The sequence below is a fragment of the Fusarium sambucinum genome, chromosome I (assembly GCF_050947815.1).
Source record: "Fusarium sambucinum isolate potato_lamoka chromosome I, whole genome shotgun sequence".
Lineage (NCBI taxonomy): Eukaryota > Fungi > Ascomycota > Sordariomycetes > Hypocreales > Nectriaceae > Fusarium > Fusarium sambucinum.
Genome location: NC_139294.1, coordinates 3,366,622 through 3,384,597, shown reverse-complemented (window position 1 = coordinate 3,384,597; position 17,976 = coordinate 3,366,622). Strand labels below are relative to the sequence as shown.

The window sequence follows — 17,976 nt, the reverse complement described above, 5'->3', positions numbered from 1 at the left end:
TTTTATCTCTATTTTTGTTGGTTTTCATTTTCATCTGCATTTTCATCCCATAACCACGTTCAACACCACCTATTCCTATACCATACAACAACAACGCCATTGTTTGCTTATGCTCACCCCCTTATTTTTTTCATGGTTAATACCTATTGCTATTTCCGTCTTTGACAATTCAATATCCCCCGGAAAGAGAAACTCTAATGTCTTGCCCTGTCTTCACCAAACCTTTGTTGATTGTCTCACACCATCAATGGCGCGCGTCGCTATTTGGTGATGGTGTTGGCCGCATTCAATGCCATCTTTAGCGCTTTCAGTACCTGTACCCTTTAAATTACATGCCCACAAATTCCCTTCCTTGGTGCTTAGTGGCGCCTTGTCCCCTGGAACCAGCATGGCCAGCCTCACACTATAGCAAGCAACGCCAAGACACAGCCATGAATCGTCCTGTCAGATTCGTTCGCCCGTACAGTATCGATGTCAGATCTAGAAGAAAGCGGATGGTTTTATGAGGCCGAATATGCCTAGTCCTGGTCTATTATTATTCCCCGAAGAGAAGAAAATGGTGTGATTCTAGCACTACCTACCCGCCTTTACCTTCTTTTGTTCCCGTCTTTTCTCCCTAATACTTCCAAACTCTCTTTTTTGTTTCCAAAACATTTTACTCTTTTTGGATGTTTCACTCCAAACTAACATCCACTGCTGCTCTATTAGTCGTCCTGGTGCCAACAAACTCCGATCAAAAAGACTCTCTGCCGGTCCTCCTCCTGTAACAAGAAAAGGAAATGACAAACACTCCCAAAGCCAGCTCAAGCTCGACACCACAATGAAGGACACTACAGTCTCGGTGCGCCCGGTGCATCCTACAATGTTTGGCTCGCCAAAGGATCTATCCACAGCTCAAGAAACCGCCATCAATGCATTTCTCGCAAACACAAGTACAATAATCGAATCACCAAAAACAAATCAAGTCCCCTTCTCACCTGACGATTTCCCTCGTCCCACGTATACCGTTCTCGAAACTCCCCTGGCAGACCCTAAAAAGAGCCGCGATGCTATCTCTCAACCGAAACCCAACATCAACCGCCCACGACAACTCTCCAACATCTCAGCCTCAACATTAGCATCACTTCAATCTCGGGAAACGATGAACTCGTCACAAATGAAATCTTCTTGGGGAAACAGACCGAGCATGGAATCCACCGATTCGGCCTCTAAATGGCGACCAGACTACATGTACCAGCGACCAATGCCTATCAAGAACCTGTCTTCATCTTCTACGAGAACGCCCATGAAGCCAAATGAGTTGTTTGCCAAATTACCTACTAAAGTACTGTCGGGTATCATGGAGCAGCTAAAAAATCTCCATGTTGGGGAGAAGAGCGGGAGTTGTGCGACTTGCTGGATGAGAGATGCGACCAATGTCGCTGTTTCTTGTCGCAAGTGGTACCAGCCCGCTCAAACAGCTCTGTAAGTTGGATGCTTCCATACATGCGACAGTACGCTAACATATCATCAAGGTACCGAAACATCCAACTTGTAGGCGCAGATTCAGCCGTCCACAAAAAGAAGTTCAAGATGTCTCAGGGCGTTCGAGTCGTTATGCTCCGTCGCATCCTCCGCTCTAACCCTCGTCTCGCTAGTCTCGTCCGCACACTTAAAGTCCCTGCTCCCGAAATAGTCCCCAAGGGTTCTACAATCGCCGAGTATGAGGATCTTATCGCCACGCTAGTCATGGCATGCCCCAACCTTGAGAGTCTCCGTGGCCTGTCGCCTATGTATGACCACTCCTTCAGCAAGATCTCCCACGCCCTGTCCACGAGGTTGAACCTAAAGGAGATGAACTGGCTCATTCAGGCGTCGCCGCATCAAACACAGCAGCGTATCCAGGGCAATACCCAGCAGCTCGGTTTGGTCATGCCGGGAGAGCTCAGGCCTTTCCAGGAAGCGACCTTCTTGTCATTCAACGCCAACTGGCCAAAACTTGAGAGTCTCACCGTTCACTGTTTGCCTGGAGCAACTCTCACACCCGAAACACTTCTCACAAAAACTCTTGAGCGTCTGCCTAACATCAAGCACCTTCATCTGTGTAACCTCCCGCCTAATAGCTTCGACGACTGCAGTCTTCTCACCCTCCCTCCCCTAGAGACCCTCACGCTCTCTCACATCAGCGGCATCACGACCGCCGGCCTGTCAGCATTCGCAACGCAGTCCAACAGCTCCCCTTTGCGCAAGCTCACCCTCCGCCACACGCCAATGAACTCCCTGGCTGCTCTTGCCCGCATCCTCTCCAACCTGCGAAACCTCGTCAACTTCTCCTTAATTCAGACCTTCCCGCCCACCATGCCAGAGAACGACAGTTTCGCGCTGTGGCTGATGCCGTATCTAACCAGCAATACTATTCGAAAGCTTCACTGGGACATCACTAGCCACTCAACTTGCGTCAACGCTGCAGACGACATACTTGCTCGAAGTATCGGCGCAGGAGGCTTTCCGGCTCTGAGGATTATGTGCACCCCTAACGACCCGGATGGCATTTTCCAGGAACTCTGTTACCCTGTTGACAGAATCGATCTCCCGTCCGATCGTTTCCGACCTACTGAGCGACCCGAGGTTTGCACACCTCCACCTAGCTCAATGACAAGTCCTATGTCGCCAACACGCCTATTTCGATCCTCCAACGCATCGCCCATCGCCTCTCCGCGAGACCGAGAGCCTATATCTCCCTTTGGCGATATGCGCCGTGCTCCCTACTCAAATCTTCACACGTCACGTCTGGCCGCCCAAGCACGTCTCGAAGCAGCCCGATCCCAACCAAAGTTCACCGTCAACGTCATTGAAGAAGATGGTACTTTCAACGACACCTTCACCATGGCGGGCTTCATCGGCACGGTTGGAAGTCCCATCAAGTACTATCTCCATCCCGACCGCGGAACGACGGATGACAAGGGTGGTCTGATCGACATAAGAGACCTCGAAAGTGATGCAGGTGAGAGCCTGGCAGGTGGTAAGGCGGGATGTACTGGAAGATGGAATTCCCGCGAGGGAATCGTGGCGGATAAGAAGGAGAAGGAGTGGTGGTGGCACACTGAGCGAGGCCGCTGGCAAAAGGTGACGCTCTGATGCGAAGCACTCTCGACAGTATGATAAACATGGAAAGCCATGGAAAACTTGGCTACGATTTATGGATGGAATGTGTACGGAAATGGACCACAAAGGTTCCAATGTATAGAAAGTTCCCAGGAACGGGAACAGGAACATCATCAAAAGGCGTTTTGCATTTAAAGACCTGCTACTCGAAAGTAGGCGTACACAAGATTGAGCTCATGGTATATATAGCATATACTACAACTAAATGTATAATAACTATAATTGGATGCAGAGTACATCCAACCAACACTATATTTTGATCCTTACATATATGTTTCTATCCATTTTGGTGACAGGTATCAAGGTCACCTACAGGGAGAACATAAAATATGCCAAGATGACAAGTGAACCTTGCATGCAGACAATAGGGGCACAAGCAACAAGCCATCACTTAACAGACATTCATGATAAACAAGCATTAAGCACATAATATATACACACAAAATACACAAAACACAACGCACGACACATTCAAATCGAGGCAAACAACTCAATCAAGAGTTATATCAATTCATTATCGAACAAACGCCATTATGCCGTTCCACACACCCCTTGTATTATGTGAAAACTTGCTATACGCCTTGTATGCAAAAATAAGTCAAACCAATTAAACATTTTTTTTCGTCCGGCCAATTATTGACATCGCCTCTATCAACCATGTCTAAAACAAAAGAGCTATGATGATGACCCTGTTCCGTCCCGACTACATATCTGTGTAGATTTTGTTTTTTCTTTGTCATGCTAAAAGTCGTTATAAAAAGAATAGTCCGCCAGGATCTCCTTTCCAGAAAAAAAGAAAGAAAGAAAGAATTATGTGATGTTGCGTATATGACGAGATCGGGAGTAAGAAAAGAAAAAATGAGAAAAGAAAACCGAGCAGATGGCCTGCAATACAATCCAACATGAATGTAGTAGCTCATGTGAAACTCCGACTCGGGGAACGCCCCCCAATCAAAATCGTTATGTTCTGACAAACAGCACGAGAAAATAATCCGACATCCGATGCAACAAGGCTGGTACAACAGTGCGGCTTCAAAGTGCGGATAACTTCAAAAAGGAAAAACCTGGCAAGTAACATAATTGGTTTAGAAGAATCGGCTCTTCTTCTTTTCCTTCTTCTGCTCCTGCTTCAGAATATCGTCAAATGTCGCACCAGTGGGCTCAGGAGGTGGTGACTCTGTTTGAGGAGGGTAGTGGCCGCCGAGGGCAGCCAGGTTGGCCATAGATGAGTTTCGGGATCCCATCATGAGACTAGGAGGGCGTCCTCCGAGAGAGCTGCTACGCTCTCCGAAGGGGCTAGGAGGCTGGAGAGGTACAGGTTCCAATCCCAGTGCGATACTTGATCGCCAAGCTTGGTTCGCTCTGTTTCCACCAGGAGAATGTGTTCGAGGTCGTAGCGCGCCTGAAGGGCTGCCCATGGGAGAAGGAGGAGTACTGTAACCGTTACCAAAGGAGGGTGGCGGTGTGGGAACGAAATCTTCGTTATCCAAGAACATGGACCGGGGAGGCTGCAGAGGAGACATCTGAGGTTGGTCTGGCGCCTGCGAAGTTGAGCCACCACTCTCCCATTGGGTAGCAGCGAGCCAGCAGTGACTTCGGTGGTAGGTGGCTTCAACACTAAATAGAACAGCGTCCTGAGAAAGCTCGACCAAGCCACCTCCGCCAGCAACCTCGTACCACATCTTCTTGACCTGTTGATCAGGGACCCAGGGAGGGTTGCCCATGGGAGGCTCGCAAAGGAAGTACTCAACGCCCTCTGTGAATTGCATGCCTGGAGCGTCCACAACCAGCACAGGGAGCGATTGAATGACGACATAAAGGAACAGCCAGTAACCAATACGCTGGTCAGCAAAGTCCTGAGGTGTCTTGCCTCTGGCCTCGCGAAGCTCGAACTCCTTGAACTTGTCCAGGAAGGGAACCTTGGCAGAACTGGTATCATAGTTGTAGGCCTTGTTGAGCATAAGCATGAGTTCGTGCTCTTTGATGCCCTTATCGAACTTTGCCTGCTTCTTGGGCGACAGCGTGTCATAAGTTTCCAAGATAGAAGTCGCAGTGGGCAATTGAGGACAATCGTAGGGAATAGGAGGGAGAACGGGCGGCTTTGAGCGATCAAACTCGGACATGATGTTTCGGAGGGCAGACATAATCATCTTGTCGGGATCATTAGAGAGTTCAGGAACCTCATCCATGATTCTCGAGGTTCGGTTGTTACGATCAACAAGGAGGTCATAGAGAGCACACATGTCAGAATACAAAACCTTGAGAACAAGTCGGTTAAGTCCACTCTCGGAGAAAGGGTTCTTCTTGCTGCTAGCCTTGGGTGGCCAATTGCCAAACGCGGTCTTGTAGTAGCTCAAGGCAAAGTTTCGCATCTTGGTGAATGACTGCCTCCAAATCTTGAAGCGGACACTTCTAAGCTCGCTCATGGAAGTTGAGTTGGCAATACCTGAGAAAAGGGCAGGGAAGTCAAATTGTTCGAGATGCATGTTGGCGCTGTGCTGCCGGTTGAGCAAATCGAGATGGGCGCGTTCCAAGCTAACGCGTGTCTTGGGTGAGATTTGCTCGTAAAGAGGGAGTTTGAGGTCCATAATGGCCGCATACTTGCCAGCGGCATGGGCAAAGGCTTCGTTGTAAAGGTCTGCAGATCGCATGCGCTCACCAAGAATCACTGCCTCCAACGTCTTCTCTCGGCTGTGTCGGCAGTCTGCAAGGGCGTGCTGATCCATGTAGAACCCGAAACTGAGGTCGACTGCGTCTCCGAAAGTGGTTCCATCATAACTGGTGAAACCATACTCTTCAAGGAGGGCAGAAATGTCAAGGAACGCGTGGAAGTTGGAAGGTTTGGCCTTGGTTCCAACTAAGGGCTGTCCAGTCAAGAAAGCAAACAGGTTGCGGATGGCAATCAGACGATCCAGTTCGGGATTCATCTCTTGGCCAGGAGCCCCTGTAGGCAGATATAGGTGTAAGCAGTCGTCTGATCCATCCTCGGGAACGGGAGGGGAGTTTGGTGGTGAGATATATCGGGACGCATCTTCGGCAGTCAAACTAAGACGGCCGCTGAAACTCGTGTTGCGGTTTCTCGTGGGGGTCTCTCGCTCGCGTTGGATGAGTTCGTTGAAAAGCCAAGATGAGCTGATGGTAAACTCTTGAACCTTGAAAGAGGGCCCGTGGCCACTTCCCTTAGGGTACAGGTAAACAAGCACAGCTCCGCTTTCGTTCCAAAGTTCCGGGACCTGATTGAGCGCAAAGATTAACTTTGAAAATAAGCTTTAACGGGGGAGTAACGTCACTTACCTTCTCTCCGTTCTTGAGGAACGAGGCATTGTACTCAGCTTGTGTATCGTCGGACAAAACCCAGGCTGTCGAGGTGTTTGCATTGGAAACGTCCATCGAGTTGGAGCGGGATCTTCCGCCGGGCAACCAACTTCTTCGGAGACGACCCCGCGATGGGCTCTGGCTGGCTTCACCTTTGGATGATCCGGGTCTAATGGCAAGAGGTGTAGAAACTATGCGGCTCTTGGTGTTACTGTTGCGGTTGCTTGGAGACTGGACTGACGACGCCCGGCGTCCGCGGTCAGGAGCTGGGGAAGTTGTTCGGGTCTTGAGAGCCTGGATCTCGCCGCCGCCGTAAGACTTGCTCGGCGCATGCTGCAGAGAGCCACTTCTTGTTCGAGAGGCGGGGTTTTCTTTGCGCAGTTTTCCGCTTCCGTTGCTCAAGTTTTCCGAAGAAGAGGTGGGAATCGGGGGAGGAGGCATGTTGGGCTCTTGGGGACTCATTGCCGCTCGCTGAACCTCTGGGGATGGAGGAATCGGGGCCATGATTTGAGGGTTGGGTCTTAATTGACCGTCCATGCTGTCGCTGCCGCGGAGAGGAATTGAGTCTGGGCTAGGTGGGGATCCAAATTGATTATTGCCGTTGTTCTGGTATGACATGGCGTCGTGGTATTCGTTCTGCATCCGGACAGTGGAATCAGTGATGCTGTGAGTAGTTGACGAAGCGCTGTCATCGACAGTCGTGGGAGGGGTGCCAGCGGTATTAGTAGTGGTCGAAGTGTCTGTGGGAGAAGAGGACTTGGTGGGTGCAGGCGAAACGGCCGCTGCGGCAGTGGGAGCGGAGGGGACCGCAGGTACTGGTGGTGTTGGTGCAGCCTTTGGAGTTGGGGACTCTGCAGATTCTGACGGTACGACGAGCGACGGTAAGAAAGACGACAGGCGGTTGCCCCAGAATCTCGACATTCGGTTCGTACTTTTTGAAGGGGCCAAGCTTGTGGTAGATTGTGATTTTGGCAAGGAAACCTTGGGAGCCGAATCGTTGCGTTTACGGAGAGTCTTTTGCTCGGCGGAACGAGGGCGTTCGTTCTGTTGTACAGCGTTTTCTTGCTCGCTGGGTCCGATGTGAGGTAGGTTTGTGGTGGACTTTGACGAACCAATTTTTGAGCCCTGGAGCTGGGAAAGGTCTGCAGTGTTTGACTTTCTCACACTCTTGCGAAAAGAAGGTGTAGAGGAATCGGGGTCTGTGTTGGATCGCAACATGGAGGGCATTAAAGAAGCCCTGAAGGACTTGCTCGACGTCATGATGGGCAACAGTCTTGATTGTGCCTGTCCTTAACCTGAGCGGATCGTCTCCAAAAACGCCAGCGTTACATGCAGCGAGTGAGCTAAGAATGGCAGCAAAAAAGAGGGTGCGTGTGGCAAGGCAAGCAAGGCAAGACAAGGCAAAGCGGAGGGGTCAAGGAGTAAGCCAGTAGCTGCTGAAAGAAAGCGAGGCAAAGCAGCAGAGCAGAGCAGACAGAGCCAGGACAAGATAAGGTATCCGTAGATAACGGGCTTAATGTAAGCAACAAACAAGCAAGCTTCAAAGCTTTTCTTCCTTTTGGTGGAAGAAGAGGAGCAAGAAGTGTAGTAAAAGGGGACCAGCGGGTCGGCAATTCTTTATGTCAGAGCAAGACAAGGAAAGTAAAGAGGGACCTGAGCTCAAACACTGGAACAGGAACAATCGGCAATAACCACTGAAGGAAAAAAAAAAGTCAGGCAAAGCCCTTTTCCACTAAAAAGGTAACGTAGAGAGCACAGTAAACTGAACAGTGACAGACAGTTTGGTCTAGCCTAGCGTTTTAGTCCTAACTAATGTATTGGGATCCGTAGACTTGTCTGTGGCTGCGTGTCAGATCTAGGACGGCTCTTCCCTGCACCGGGACAAGCCTCCCCAGTAGAACCAAAAAGATGGAGACTTTGCATCTAAAAACGCCCCCATAAAAGCCCCATAAAAGCCCTGAGAAATCTCGACTCTGGGTGGCTGTTCCGGGCAGTACTCCCCTGGTACCTGGGCGGTATGCGGTAGGCGTGCTGCTACTTTTAGTGAGCTGGTCTCGTCTCTGCATCAACGGGGTCAGGTTTCGGGGCCTCGGGACATCCATTGAGGACGGGTGGATACGCAATGACGTTGGCTGCTGAGTACTCTTGGACGGGACCTAAATCCAGCCACTTTTCATTCTTCTTTTCCTTCTCCTGAAATTGGACGTGAAGACGGTTGAGACATTCGCAAATAAATATACCGTGTCTAAAACAGTGCTCTCTATCCAGGTCTGACACATGTATACACCTCGTACGGGTTGTTATTGTTTACCCTCTTACCGTGTCTCTGTCTCTCTCCAGCCCCAGCAATGCCATACCATGCTCATCCTCATCGGCCAACGCCTCGTCACTCTGTGTCGCGTCGTATGTAACAATTATTAATATAGCTTACTAGCCATGTCTGCCTGCCTGCCTGCCTGCCTGCCTGCCTGCCTGCCTGCCTGCCTGCCTGCCTGTATGTATACGCGCTATATTCATTACGGATCCGTGGCATTGGAAACGAGGCTTCCAATCCTTTACTGTCCGCCCATCATCTCGCAGTTAGCGGGTCGGCCTAGGCGGCTCTTCCACCCATTCATCTATTATTCGTCTGCGTAATGAGTTGAGACTGATGACAGAGTGGAGTAGCTTCTGAAAAGCCAAGATTGAAACCGAGAGGAGAAATAATAAAAGGGAGACCTCATCTCAATAAAGCGGATAATCAGCCTGTGAATCCTAGTCTGTTTGAGAGCTGTGTTCCGGCTGTATGAAGTAAATAGTTGTCAGCAAGTAAACATTCGCAAGGAGAGTTTCTAGAACGAACTTCAGAAAAAACTGCCTAGCTGAGTTAGCCGCCTGTCCTGTGCTGTCTTACTTGGTGATGCCACTTATTGTTGAGCTGGGCTGGCAGAATCAATACTACGACATGTACAGCCACATTGGACCCTGGCATTTTAAGACATCCATGTTGCTAGGGGTTCCTCGTATTCAATGTTTGATCTGCCAATATGTACATACATTTTGAATCTCGAATTTTACATACAACCTTGTGTGCCTCCCTCATCTCACAACAAGCATAAAACATACCTGAAATTTAACTAACAGTCCCAGCACGTACCAGGTATGGCTTGTTGTAAAATATACTGTACCACCAACAGTACGGTAAGCATTCTGCAAGAAATACTAGCATTGAAAATCTCCATTGACCAAGGCTCTCGGTCAAGGGTGGCTTTGGCCAACAGTCCTCAGGGATTTCTCTGGTGAACATCGAGTGTCGGTCCAACTCAGTTGATTTGCTTTGCTGTTCTTCACAAGGGGGCGGCTGAGTGAAGACAAGGAAACTCGGTGTTAGCATTGACAAAAAGACCGAGAAGAAAAACAGTGTGCAACATAACCTAATACCTGGGCAATATCTCATCCTGTCTTGTGCAATTAGCTTCCGCTATGGCGAACCCCCCAAGATCCGATTTCGGTAGGCAGTGCGGGATTGGAGCTTTGAGGAGCTCCATGGTAAACTGTCCTGGACCCTACATAGAGTACTTAAAGATACATCATAGTGACATTTATCTAGTATGGTGCCTTGGAGGTTTGATGGTTCATCAGCCATCCTCAACTGGACTGGACTGAATTAAGCCAAGTATTATTACATGGTAACAGCACTGAAGGATCATAATTGAGCAAGTCAGGGATTCGAGGACAAGATCAGCGAGAGCCAACCGTCGACCCCACGCTCCCTGATTTTTCACAGTGCTTGGCCGTTTCAAAGTTTCAGCTTGCTCATCTTCTAAGCTTCTAGGGGGCTGAAATTTACTTATACTGTGCAGTGAGGGCAGTACATGCATTGTAGCAAATTATGCCTCAAAATTAGAGATGGGAAGCTAACATCTGTAAGTTGTACGTATATGTGCACCCGCAGCGCTTAATCATTATCACCTCAAATTCTATCCAATCCACGTTTGAATGTCTGTCGTTGTGGTTCTCTTTGGTCTCCTCAAACTGTGATCAACATATGGGGTAAACTTCAATGGAACCTCCGAGTCTCTGCCACATCCCGTGCTACCATCAAAAAATAACGCCTAAACCAGTTGCAATTATCGGTCCAGTCATCGCAAGTCCCTCTCCCTCTTTCGGCCACGGCACATCAAACACATCATAGGCTTCACCCGTCATCATGTTCATTGGAGATGAGAAACCATGACAACCACAGTCAGAAACCAAACTCCTCAAGACCCCAACTTACGCGGCAAATATCATCCGCCCCTACTTCAACCTTCCCTCTGACTGTAATCATGCAGTGCCCCCTTTTTTTCCCTCTTCGCTGTTTCTCATTGTCGGGCTATTTTATCCCCCCCCCCCCCCCCCCTCTCGCCCGTTTCGTGTCGTCTCGTGGCGGAGGGTCGCCTCGTAAGATCGATCTGCAAAACCAACTCACGAAACATGATGCCCTGGTTGGTCGTTTCCATCTCGCGTCACGAATGGATCGTCTGGGCCGTTACTGTCTTGTCGGTTGCATCAGGAATTCCTCCCATACCCTAGGGGAAAAGTTCTTGTCTTCTCGTATTGCAGACCGACTCAACAGCACATGATGGTAAAATCGCAAACTTGTGTTGGCGAAAATCCATTTCCCAACGTTAGTGAGTCTTGGAAAGTTCGTACCGGGCTCGTACTCCATAGTATCTGTTACCTAGTGGTCTATCCTTTTTACTCCGGCTTTACTCGGCCGACTTTTCTGTGGCATGCTAGCTTATTATTAGCTGTTACACGAATCGCCATACATATCACATAACGGAACACAGAAGGAAAAAAGTGTCCGTAAAACAGGGGGCTTATGGCCCTGCATGCATGGCACAGCAGCACGGCGCCCAACAACGCCCGTGATCGTCGCCGTTCCTCACTCCAGAAAAGAACCAAGTTCAAGAATTCGGCCAACAAGCTACAGAGTATTCTGTAGACCAGGCAGTACAAGTTACCTGTCATCGAGTCAAGGTGCATGCCACACCGGGAACCGAGCTCGAATATTAACGCCGCGATAATAATTGGAAGCAGAAAATTATCTGTCAGAAACGGATGTGCATTTGTTACGGTTACTCTCCATGCAATGCAATCCACAAACTGACAGGTTGTTTTTCGAAAGACGGCAGAAGAGGAACAGCCAAACCGCTCGACGCTAAGAGAGACAGAGACCACCAAGGTATCGTAGATTTGCGTCATAGTTTAGTCCCCTGGCCTAGGTAGTTCATCGTTCGCTTGGAGGGAGGCTTGGCGGTAGCCGAAATTGGCCTTGCAAATCAGAAAAATAGGGATTGACAGAAGGGACAACAGCAAGGAAAAAAGGTAGCGTGAGGAGTTGTCAAGATTTCAATGGCTCCTGAACCTCTCTTCTCCGTATTTTCGGCTCCAGTTCTCAAGTTAATGCATGGTCAACTAAAAAGGCTACCAAAAATCCACATTCAGATGCATCTGCAGCTGCATCTCGTCTCTGCGTCTGCTTTTGCGTTTGCATACTGTACTGTACCTTTTTATAGAACATTCCGGAAAATCGTCCCACCCTGGTCTCGAGCCAGCTTGGTCTGTTCCCCCTCATCAAGTCCCAAAACGTCCCTGCCTGCGGATCCCGACCAGCGAACATCATGGAGAAAGAAGATTATCAGTTGTTGCGACCGCGTAAAAACCCACAACGCAAGCAATATATCGGGTGGTAGATGCCTTCATATTAACGATGTATCAGTCTTTGCCTGAGATGTTACAGTGAAATCAGTGGGCCTCATTGTTAAAGCGAGGTTTATTTTGCCGGCCGCGCAACTAATATTGCTCTCAACATACAGCCAAGTCAAAGCCACGACGCGTCCACATATCAAATTGACTATGTCGGCTTAATTTAAACAATACAAGCAACAAGTGCTTATATATACTAAACTAGACCCTGGACCCTGACTGTGCACGCCCTTGATAGTTGTGCTTTTCTCCAGCCATTTGTGATACAAGCTTCTTTGAGCCAAAGCTGAGGTACTCTCTGACTGTACTCGAATACCTGACTCGAGAAGCTCACTCATCTAAAGGTAAACTCACCCTTGTGATTGGGTCCTTCTTTGTTTGTATGTATATAACTTCGCGTGACGTAACTAAAGTTTCCTAAAGTTTCCTATTACGGTAAATTTCAACTCACCGAGGCCCACTTTCTGCGAGGACATGGAGGACATCACGAATGTTCAAGGAAGGAAGGAGGCATACCTTAAACGAACCTCATCTCTATTTCAGTTCTCAACTTCTTTAAAATGGATTCAGCACCTCTGCAAATCTTTCAGTCCGTGTCGAACTCTCCTAATGATGTTGACCTGGACGAGTTCCTCCATGTTCAACGTCTTTGTGATGGTGCTTCAACACCACCAAATGAACCAACCCAGGCTCCGACATGTTTAGACGAGATCGTTATCCCTGCCGCCGCTAGCGACGAGATACACCACAAGCAAAAGAGACAAGATGATGCACAACGTGGCAATGAACTGAATCAATCACATGCGCAGCCAAGACGCAGAGGAATTCGTTCCAGTGTCTTATCAATACCCGAATACTCCGTCATATGTTTCCCCTCTAACCCCACCAAACCGAACGGTATCAAGAAGAAGAGGAAGGACTTTGACGAAAAGAGGCGGCAGGAAGTTGCCCAAGTACGAAAAAGCGGCGCTTGCTTTCGATGCAAATTCCGAAGGATATCTGTATGTCGATCTCATTTGACTTACATTGTATGCCTCGAATGAATCAAGCAGAGGTTGACCTCTTAGTGTGGTGTAGGAGCGCCATGCCAGGCATGCGAGAAAGCTGCTGGTATCCTCGGACGAGATTTGTGCATTCGCGAGAAACTTACCAAGATGAGATTCAGTTCTGGAGGTCAGTTTCCAAACGCTGGCTTACATCGGGTATCAGAGGTGGTCTAACAGCTCTAGATCTTCACTACATCGATTACACTGCACGTCTCCTCGACCAGGAGCTCATCGCTGGCACAACCCATTTAGGGCCTCACCGCAAAGTGTTGTTATCAATGGATTATCCTGGCAATCCAGCTCTCGAAGTCGAAGTCCAGGACTACTATGGAAACACAACGCCACCGTGGTTCTGCTGCTGGGTCGTGACCGACCAAGTCGGCGGCCAAGTCGAATCTTACCGCCAGGAAAGTGCCCGATATGCCCTGCCACAACTCCTTCCGCCCATTCATCTAGTTGGTTGGGTTGAAAAAATAGTCGCCCACCAAGAAACCCGTTGCATAGGATTCCAACAGACTGTGGATTCTTTCATCCTGAGATATAGTCAATCAAAGTCACCCCTACCAATGGTAAGCAGTATCCTGTCGTGATCCCTTGCACCGCCACCTAACACCGCTTAGCATGACTTTGTTCGCAAAGTACACAAACTCAACTGCCTGACTAAGATCCGCCTGGGGCTTATTCTATGCGTTGAAGAAGGGGGCAACATGACACCACCCTCTTGCGCTCTACACACACAGTTCGGACAAATCTCGAAAGCGGCCTCCCAGCCCATCGAAAAAGAAGTTCTCCTGGAGTTGGAAAAGCTAGTTTTTGGGACTACAGGAATTGGTTCCGACAATTCGGTAGCTCTCTGGGCCAGCCTCTGGTGCTTGATTCTGATGTACCGAAAGCTAGTCCACACATACATGGCTTTCCGACAATTCCCATGTCATGTACCAGAGGACTACAGTGGTTTTCCAGAATGCAAGCTGGAAGTCGGCACACACTTCTATCACTATCTAGTATCCATTTACGCGGCCATCTTCCGAGTGACCAGTCCTTTATACGCCGATTTCAGGCTCGCATCTACACGGAAGCTACTGGATGATGATGGGTCTCTCATAGAAGCTTTCATGAGTCTACGTACGGAGAGCTTCTATTTTCGTAAGTGTTTTCTTATTCAGCCCTAAACTTTAAACTGACATTGTATTTAGAAAGAGAATCCATGTCGATGTCAGCACCGCCTGATCAGCTACTGCGCAGAATGATTTTGGATCGAGAAGCAGGGCTTAGACCCAAGCAGCTTGGTCACTAAGGGCGTCTATTTATACATGTTCGGTGCCATGGCGAAGGACTTAGGATGTCATACGAATAACGATCGCGCAATTGAGCATTTGGCAGATATAATGAGAAAGCATACAAGATACCAATGATTGATTTCTATTCTATTTCTGATTTACTTCTCGGGAAGAAGGTTCCCATCTTCCGAGCAACCCGACATTCCATTCCTTAAAAGCCCGTTCTTGAGCTGGCAGCAATTGACTGCTCGCCAATAAGCATTCTTCTGCGGCTCTGATGGCTGTCTGTGGTAGAGTAATCTCTTGAACGTCCGAGGTCATGGATGTAATCAGCTTATCGCCCTCTTCCGAGTCGATATGCTTGTAGAGTATCTTCATGGCCGTCTTACAACCAGTGGTAGAAGATGCTGTGTATACCACATTGGGATTCAACACCCAAAGATGGAGGTTCTGGCGTGCAGCAGCTGAGCCAGACTTTATAGATCCAAGCACGTGCGGCGTGATGATAGACTTGGATGATCCCGACCTCGAAATCGTAGCCATGAGAGTCGCTGCAAGACACTCTGGGCTGCTTGGGTTGGGATCTGGAGTTTTGGTTTGACAAGTAATTTGCCATTTAAACAGTGTAACAGATGATGCCGCGACATTGTACAGACCTACTTCTGTTGCACATTTCCGACAGAATACGTGTAAAAACGTGTTACTCTCGTCATCCTCAAGCGCCAAAGACGACAAATCGAACCCAGCGTCCATTGTCGAGGAAGAATACTGCAGCATGTAAGTAGACGACCAATGAACAAAGGCATCACGTAAATTCTTGGAAATATGCCTCTCAATAATCCCCAAGCTCCCATGCCTGTGGGAGGTTAGACGAAAGGAGGAGGCAGCGTCTTCAGCATCACCCTAGGAACCCATTCCATACAGAAGGTTTCCAAAAGGCTAGCTGCCCATTGGGGTGGGGACGACCAAAGCATCAATATTGGGGAGTTGTATCGATGGCCAAATCATTGAAAGGTTTAGAAATACCGACATGGACATCTTCTTTCTCCCCAGAGGTAATGGTTCGAGGTATGGTCGAGCACAGTCGAGAACAAAATCAGTGGTGGTTGGATAAAATACTTACTTTTAAGCCTCGGCAGTCAGATTCCGTAAAGAGGAACGAGGTCAAGTCAACAAAGCCGGCGCCCTGCTGAGCGGATATAGCATGGTTGGCGCCATAACCTTTGGTGGCCAGAGACTCAGAATCTTGGTGTTCATGGTCATGAGGTTTATGGCAGTGCCAAAACTCCATCATTTCGGCCCAGTTCTCACTTGGTAGGTCTTTCCATTCATTTATGGCACCCTGAGAGACAAACTCGCTTCCACAGTTCCGGCAGCTTACCGGTGAGCCCGTCTTTATGTCAACAGATGTCCACGGTAACGCCTGGTTCTCCAAAGAGAATTGTGCAGGTTTTGCCTCTGCGGGTAAGACTGGAAGCCTCCATGATAGATTCGGGCGACCAGTCTGAGCCACAGGTAAGACTCCTGCCACAGACGTTTGTGCTGGCAGAGTGATGCTCTCAGTGTGGCCTTGATGTGTCACGTTAAGTTGACGGCCCCCATTTGAGATATCTGCTTTTGTTGAAGGATTTGCTGGCGCTGATAGAGATGCCACGACAGATATTTGCCTGATATTTGAGAGCAGTTCTGCATATATCGCCGCAGGGTATTGAGAGGTCATACTCGAAGTATCACCCGATGGAGAGTGAAGTGAAGTGATGGAGTTTAAAGGGAAGAAGACGCGGCTCAGTCTGATTGATAATTAATTGAATGGTCCGTGCACGCGTCATGTCATTGGGGAAGGTGCGACTACATCGCGACCCCCAAAGGAAAAGTAGCCCCGCTATTTCATTTGTTAGTGTCCGCTGGAAGCCCCAACGGAAGCTCAATTTGATCGCTGCTGGGGCTTTTGGTTGAACGTCATTGTCATTCTTTGCTCATTAACTTTGTCAATCTCATCACCTTCAAAACATCTCGATATCATGTCTGGCATCCTCTCACAAGTGCCCGTAGTCAACCGACTTTTGGGGCTTTATTCTAATCGCCAGGCGATCAACGTACCCTCAGTTGAGATTCATCACATTGAGACAGACCCGGACAAACGGGCGAGATGTCTGAAGCATCTGATCAAGGCAAATCATGCCAACTACTCCATCGTCTATCACAATCTTCAATACGACAACCACAACTCTCACATCCTTAGTTCGGCATATCTATTAGGAGCAAGTGTTTCTCAACTGAACGACATCTACGACAAAGAAATTCGAGAACTGGACCCATGGGTACCTTCACCCGCTGAGCTTGGTGAGGATGACTGGGAACAGCACAGAGGCGACAAGAGATACCAGCGTGCTTATGTGGACTTTTTCGAAGACAAATTTGTTATGCGTTTCAAATATGACTGGCGCCAGGAGGTGCAACACTATTTGTTCACTGGTGATGAACCCTTGTTCCATGGTCTGATCGGTGGCCGTACGTCTACTACACCTTTCATATGAGAAACGAATGTTCAATTGCTGACTCAAATAGTTGGACACCCGCTTATTCACTTGGGCTATGCTTTCGAGATGGATTGTAAGGAACTTGCCATGGAAGCCTTAGGGATGGCTTGTGTCCAGTACAACTTTTTGCACAAGTATCTCGACAATCCATCATATACCAAGCAAGCGCCTTTCACTTCGGCATCACCACTAGATCTTCTCACCAAATTGGCCAAAGATAGTCGATTCGACTCCATTAGCCCCAATCTGAGTGGCATGGAAGAACTCTTTAACAAACATGAGGATATCATTCTGGAATACTGGAACGCATGGGAGATTAACGATGCCCTGAAGCAATTTGAGTTGTCCCAAGAAGCTGCGGCCGCTCTGCTCGTTGCGACAGTTAAGCCAGGCACTCACGCATTCAATTTTATGCTTGTTCATCTACTAACAACAAGTCATGCCGTTCGAATTTTGCTTCCGTTCATCCCCGAGAAATACCACAATACCCTTGTCCGGGAATGGTGGCTCCTTGTCTTGGGCATCTTTATTGTGAAGGGCCGGCCTCTTCCCGATCTGGACAACGTTGACAACGATGCTAAACAGCGAGGCTGGAAGTATGTTGAGGACAAGGCTTTGAACTCTGACTGGGCCACTGATGCCCACTATGTCAAGGGTAAGTTTTATTATCCTGAGCAAAAGACTTCATCTAACCTGTAGCAGCAATTCGTGCTTTGCAGGAAGCCTCTAGGACATGGGGTGATGTTCACAACCGCTACCTCCTAGCAGCCCTTACGTTTGTGGACAACTTTCAAGGTTGGACATTTTGATGCGACGTTCTGAGAGGGTATGGGCTAATGGGTATGTGATTGTATGAGAAACGAAGTGAAAGTAGCTTTAATACCAGGTCAATAGGAATGGCTATACTGTGCAACCGTT

At 48.6% G+C, this 17,976-nt stretch overlaps 5 protein-coding genes across 5 annotated transcripts; 3 read left to right on the top strand and 2 right to left on the bottom strand.

Moving 5' to 3' along the window:
• Nucleotides 1-820: 820 nt before the first annotated feature.
• Nucleotides 821-3,117, top strand: FSST1_003815 (uncharacterized protein; the record flags this gene model as incomplete). The annotated part of the gene is made up of 2 exons (XM_083229930.1): nt 821-1,464; nt 1,515-3,117. The coding sequence occupies 2 exons, from the start codon at nt 821-823 to the stop codon at nt 3,115-3,117; spliced, it is 2,247 nt and encodes a 748-aa protein (XP_083087245.1).
• Nucleotides 3,118-4,229: 1,112 nt separating this feature from the next.
• FSST1_003814 (uncharacterized protein) lies at nt 4,230-7,719 on the bottom strand (the record flags this gene model as incomplete). The annotated part of the gene is made up of 2 exons (XM_083229929.1): nt 4,230-6,377; nt 6,439-7,719. 2 exons carry the CDS (start codon nt 7,717-7,719, stop codon nt 4,230-4,232), a joined length of 3,429 nt encoding a protein of 1,142 aa, XP_083087244.1.
• Nucleotides 7,720-12,752: 5,033 nt separating this feature from the next.
• FSST1_003813 (uncharacterized protein) lies at nt 12,753-14,535 on the top strand (the record flags this gene model as incomplete). The annotated part of the gene is made up of 5 exons (XM_083229928.1): nt 12,753-13,193; nt 13,260-13,365; nt 13,422-13,807; nt 13,859-14,384; nt 14,435-14,535. The coding sequence occupies 5 exons, from the start codon at nt 12,753-12,755 to the stop codon at nt 14,533-14,535; spliced, it is 1,560 nt and encodes a 519-aa protein (XP_083087243.1).
• Nucleotides 14,536-14,665: 130 nt separating this feature from the next.
• Nucleotides 14,666-16,238, bottom strand: FSST1_003812 (HECT-like ubiquitin-conjugating enzyme-binding-domain-containing protein; the record flags this gene model as incomplete). The annotated part of the gene is made up of 2 exons (XM_083229927.1): nt 14,666-15,286; nt 15,642-16,238. The coding sequence occupies 2 exons, from the start codon at nt 16,236-16,238 to the stop codon at nt 14,666-14,668; spliced, it is 1,218 nt and encodes a 405-aa protein (XP_083087242.1).
• Nucleotides 16,239-16,539: 301 nt separating this feature from the next.
• FSST1_003811 (questin oxidase family protein) lies at nt 16,540-17,867 on the top strand (the record flags this gene model as incomplete). The annotated part of the gene is made up of 3 exons (XM_083229926.1): nt 16,540-17,029; nt 17,087-17,713; nt 17,761-17,867. The coding sequence occupies 3 exons, from the start codon at nt 16,540-16,542 to the stop codon at nt 17,865-17,867; spliced, it is 1,224 nt and encodes a 407-aa protein (XP_083087241.1).
• Nucleotides 17,868-17,976: the final 109 nt, after the last annotated feature.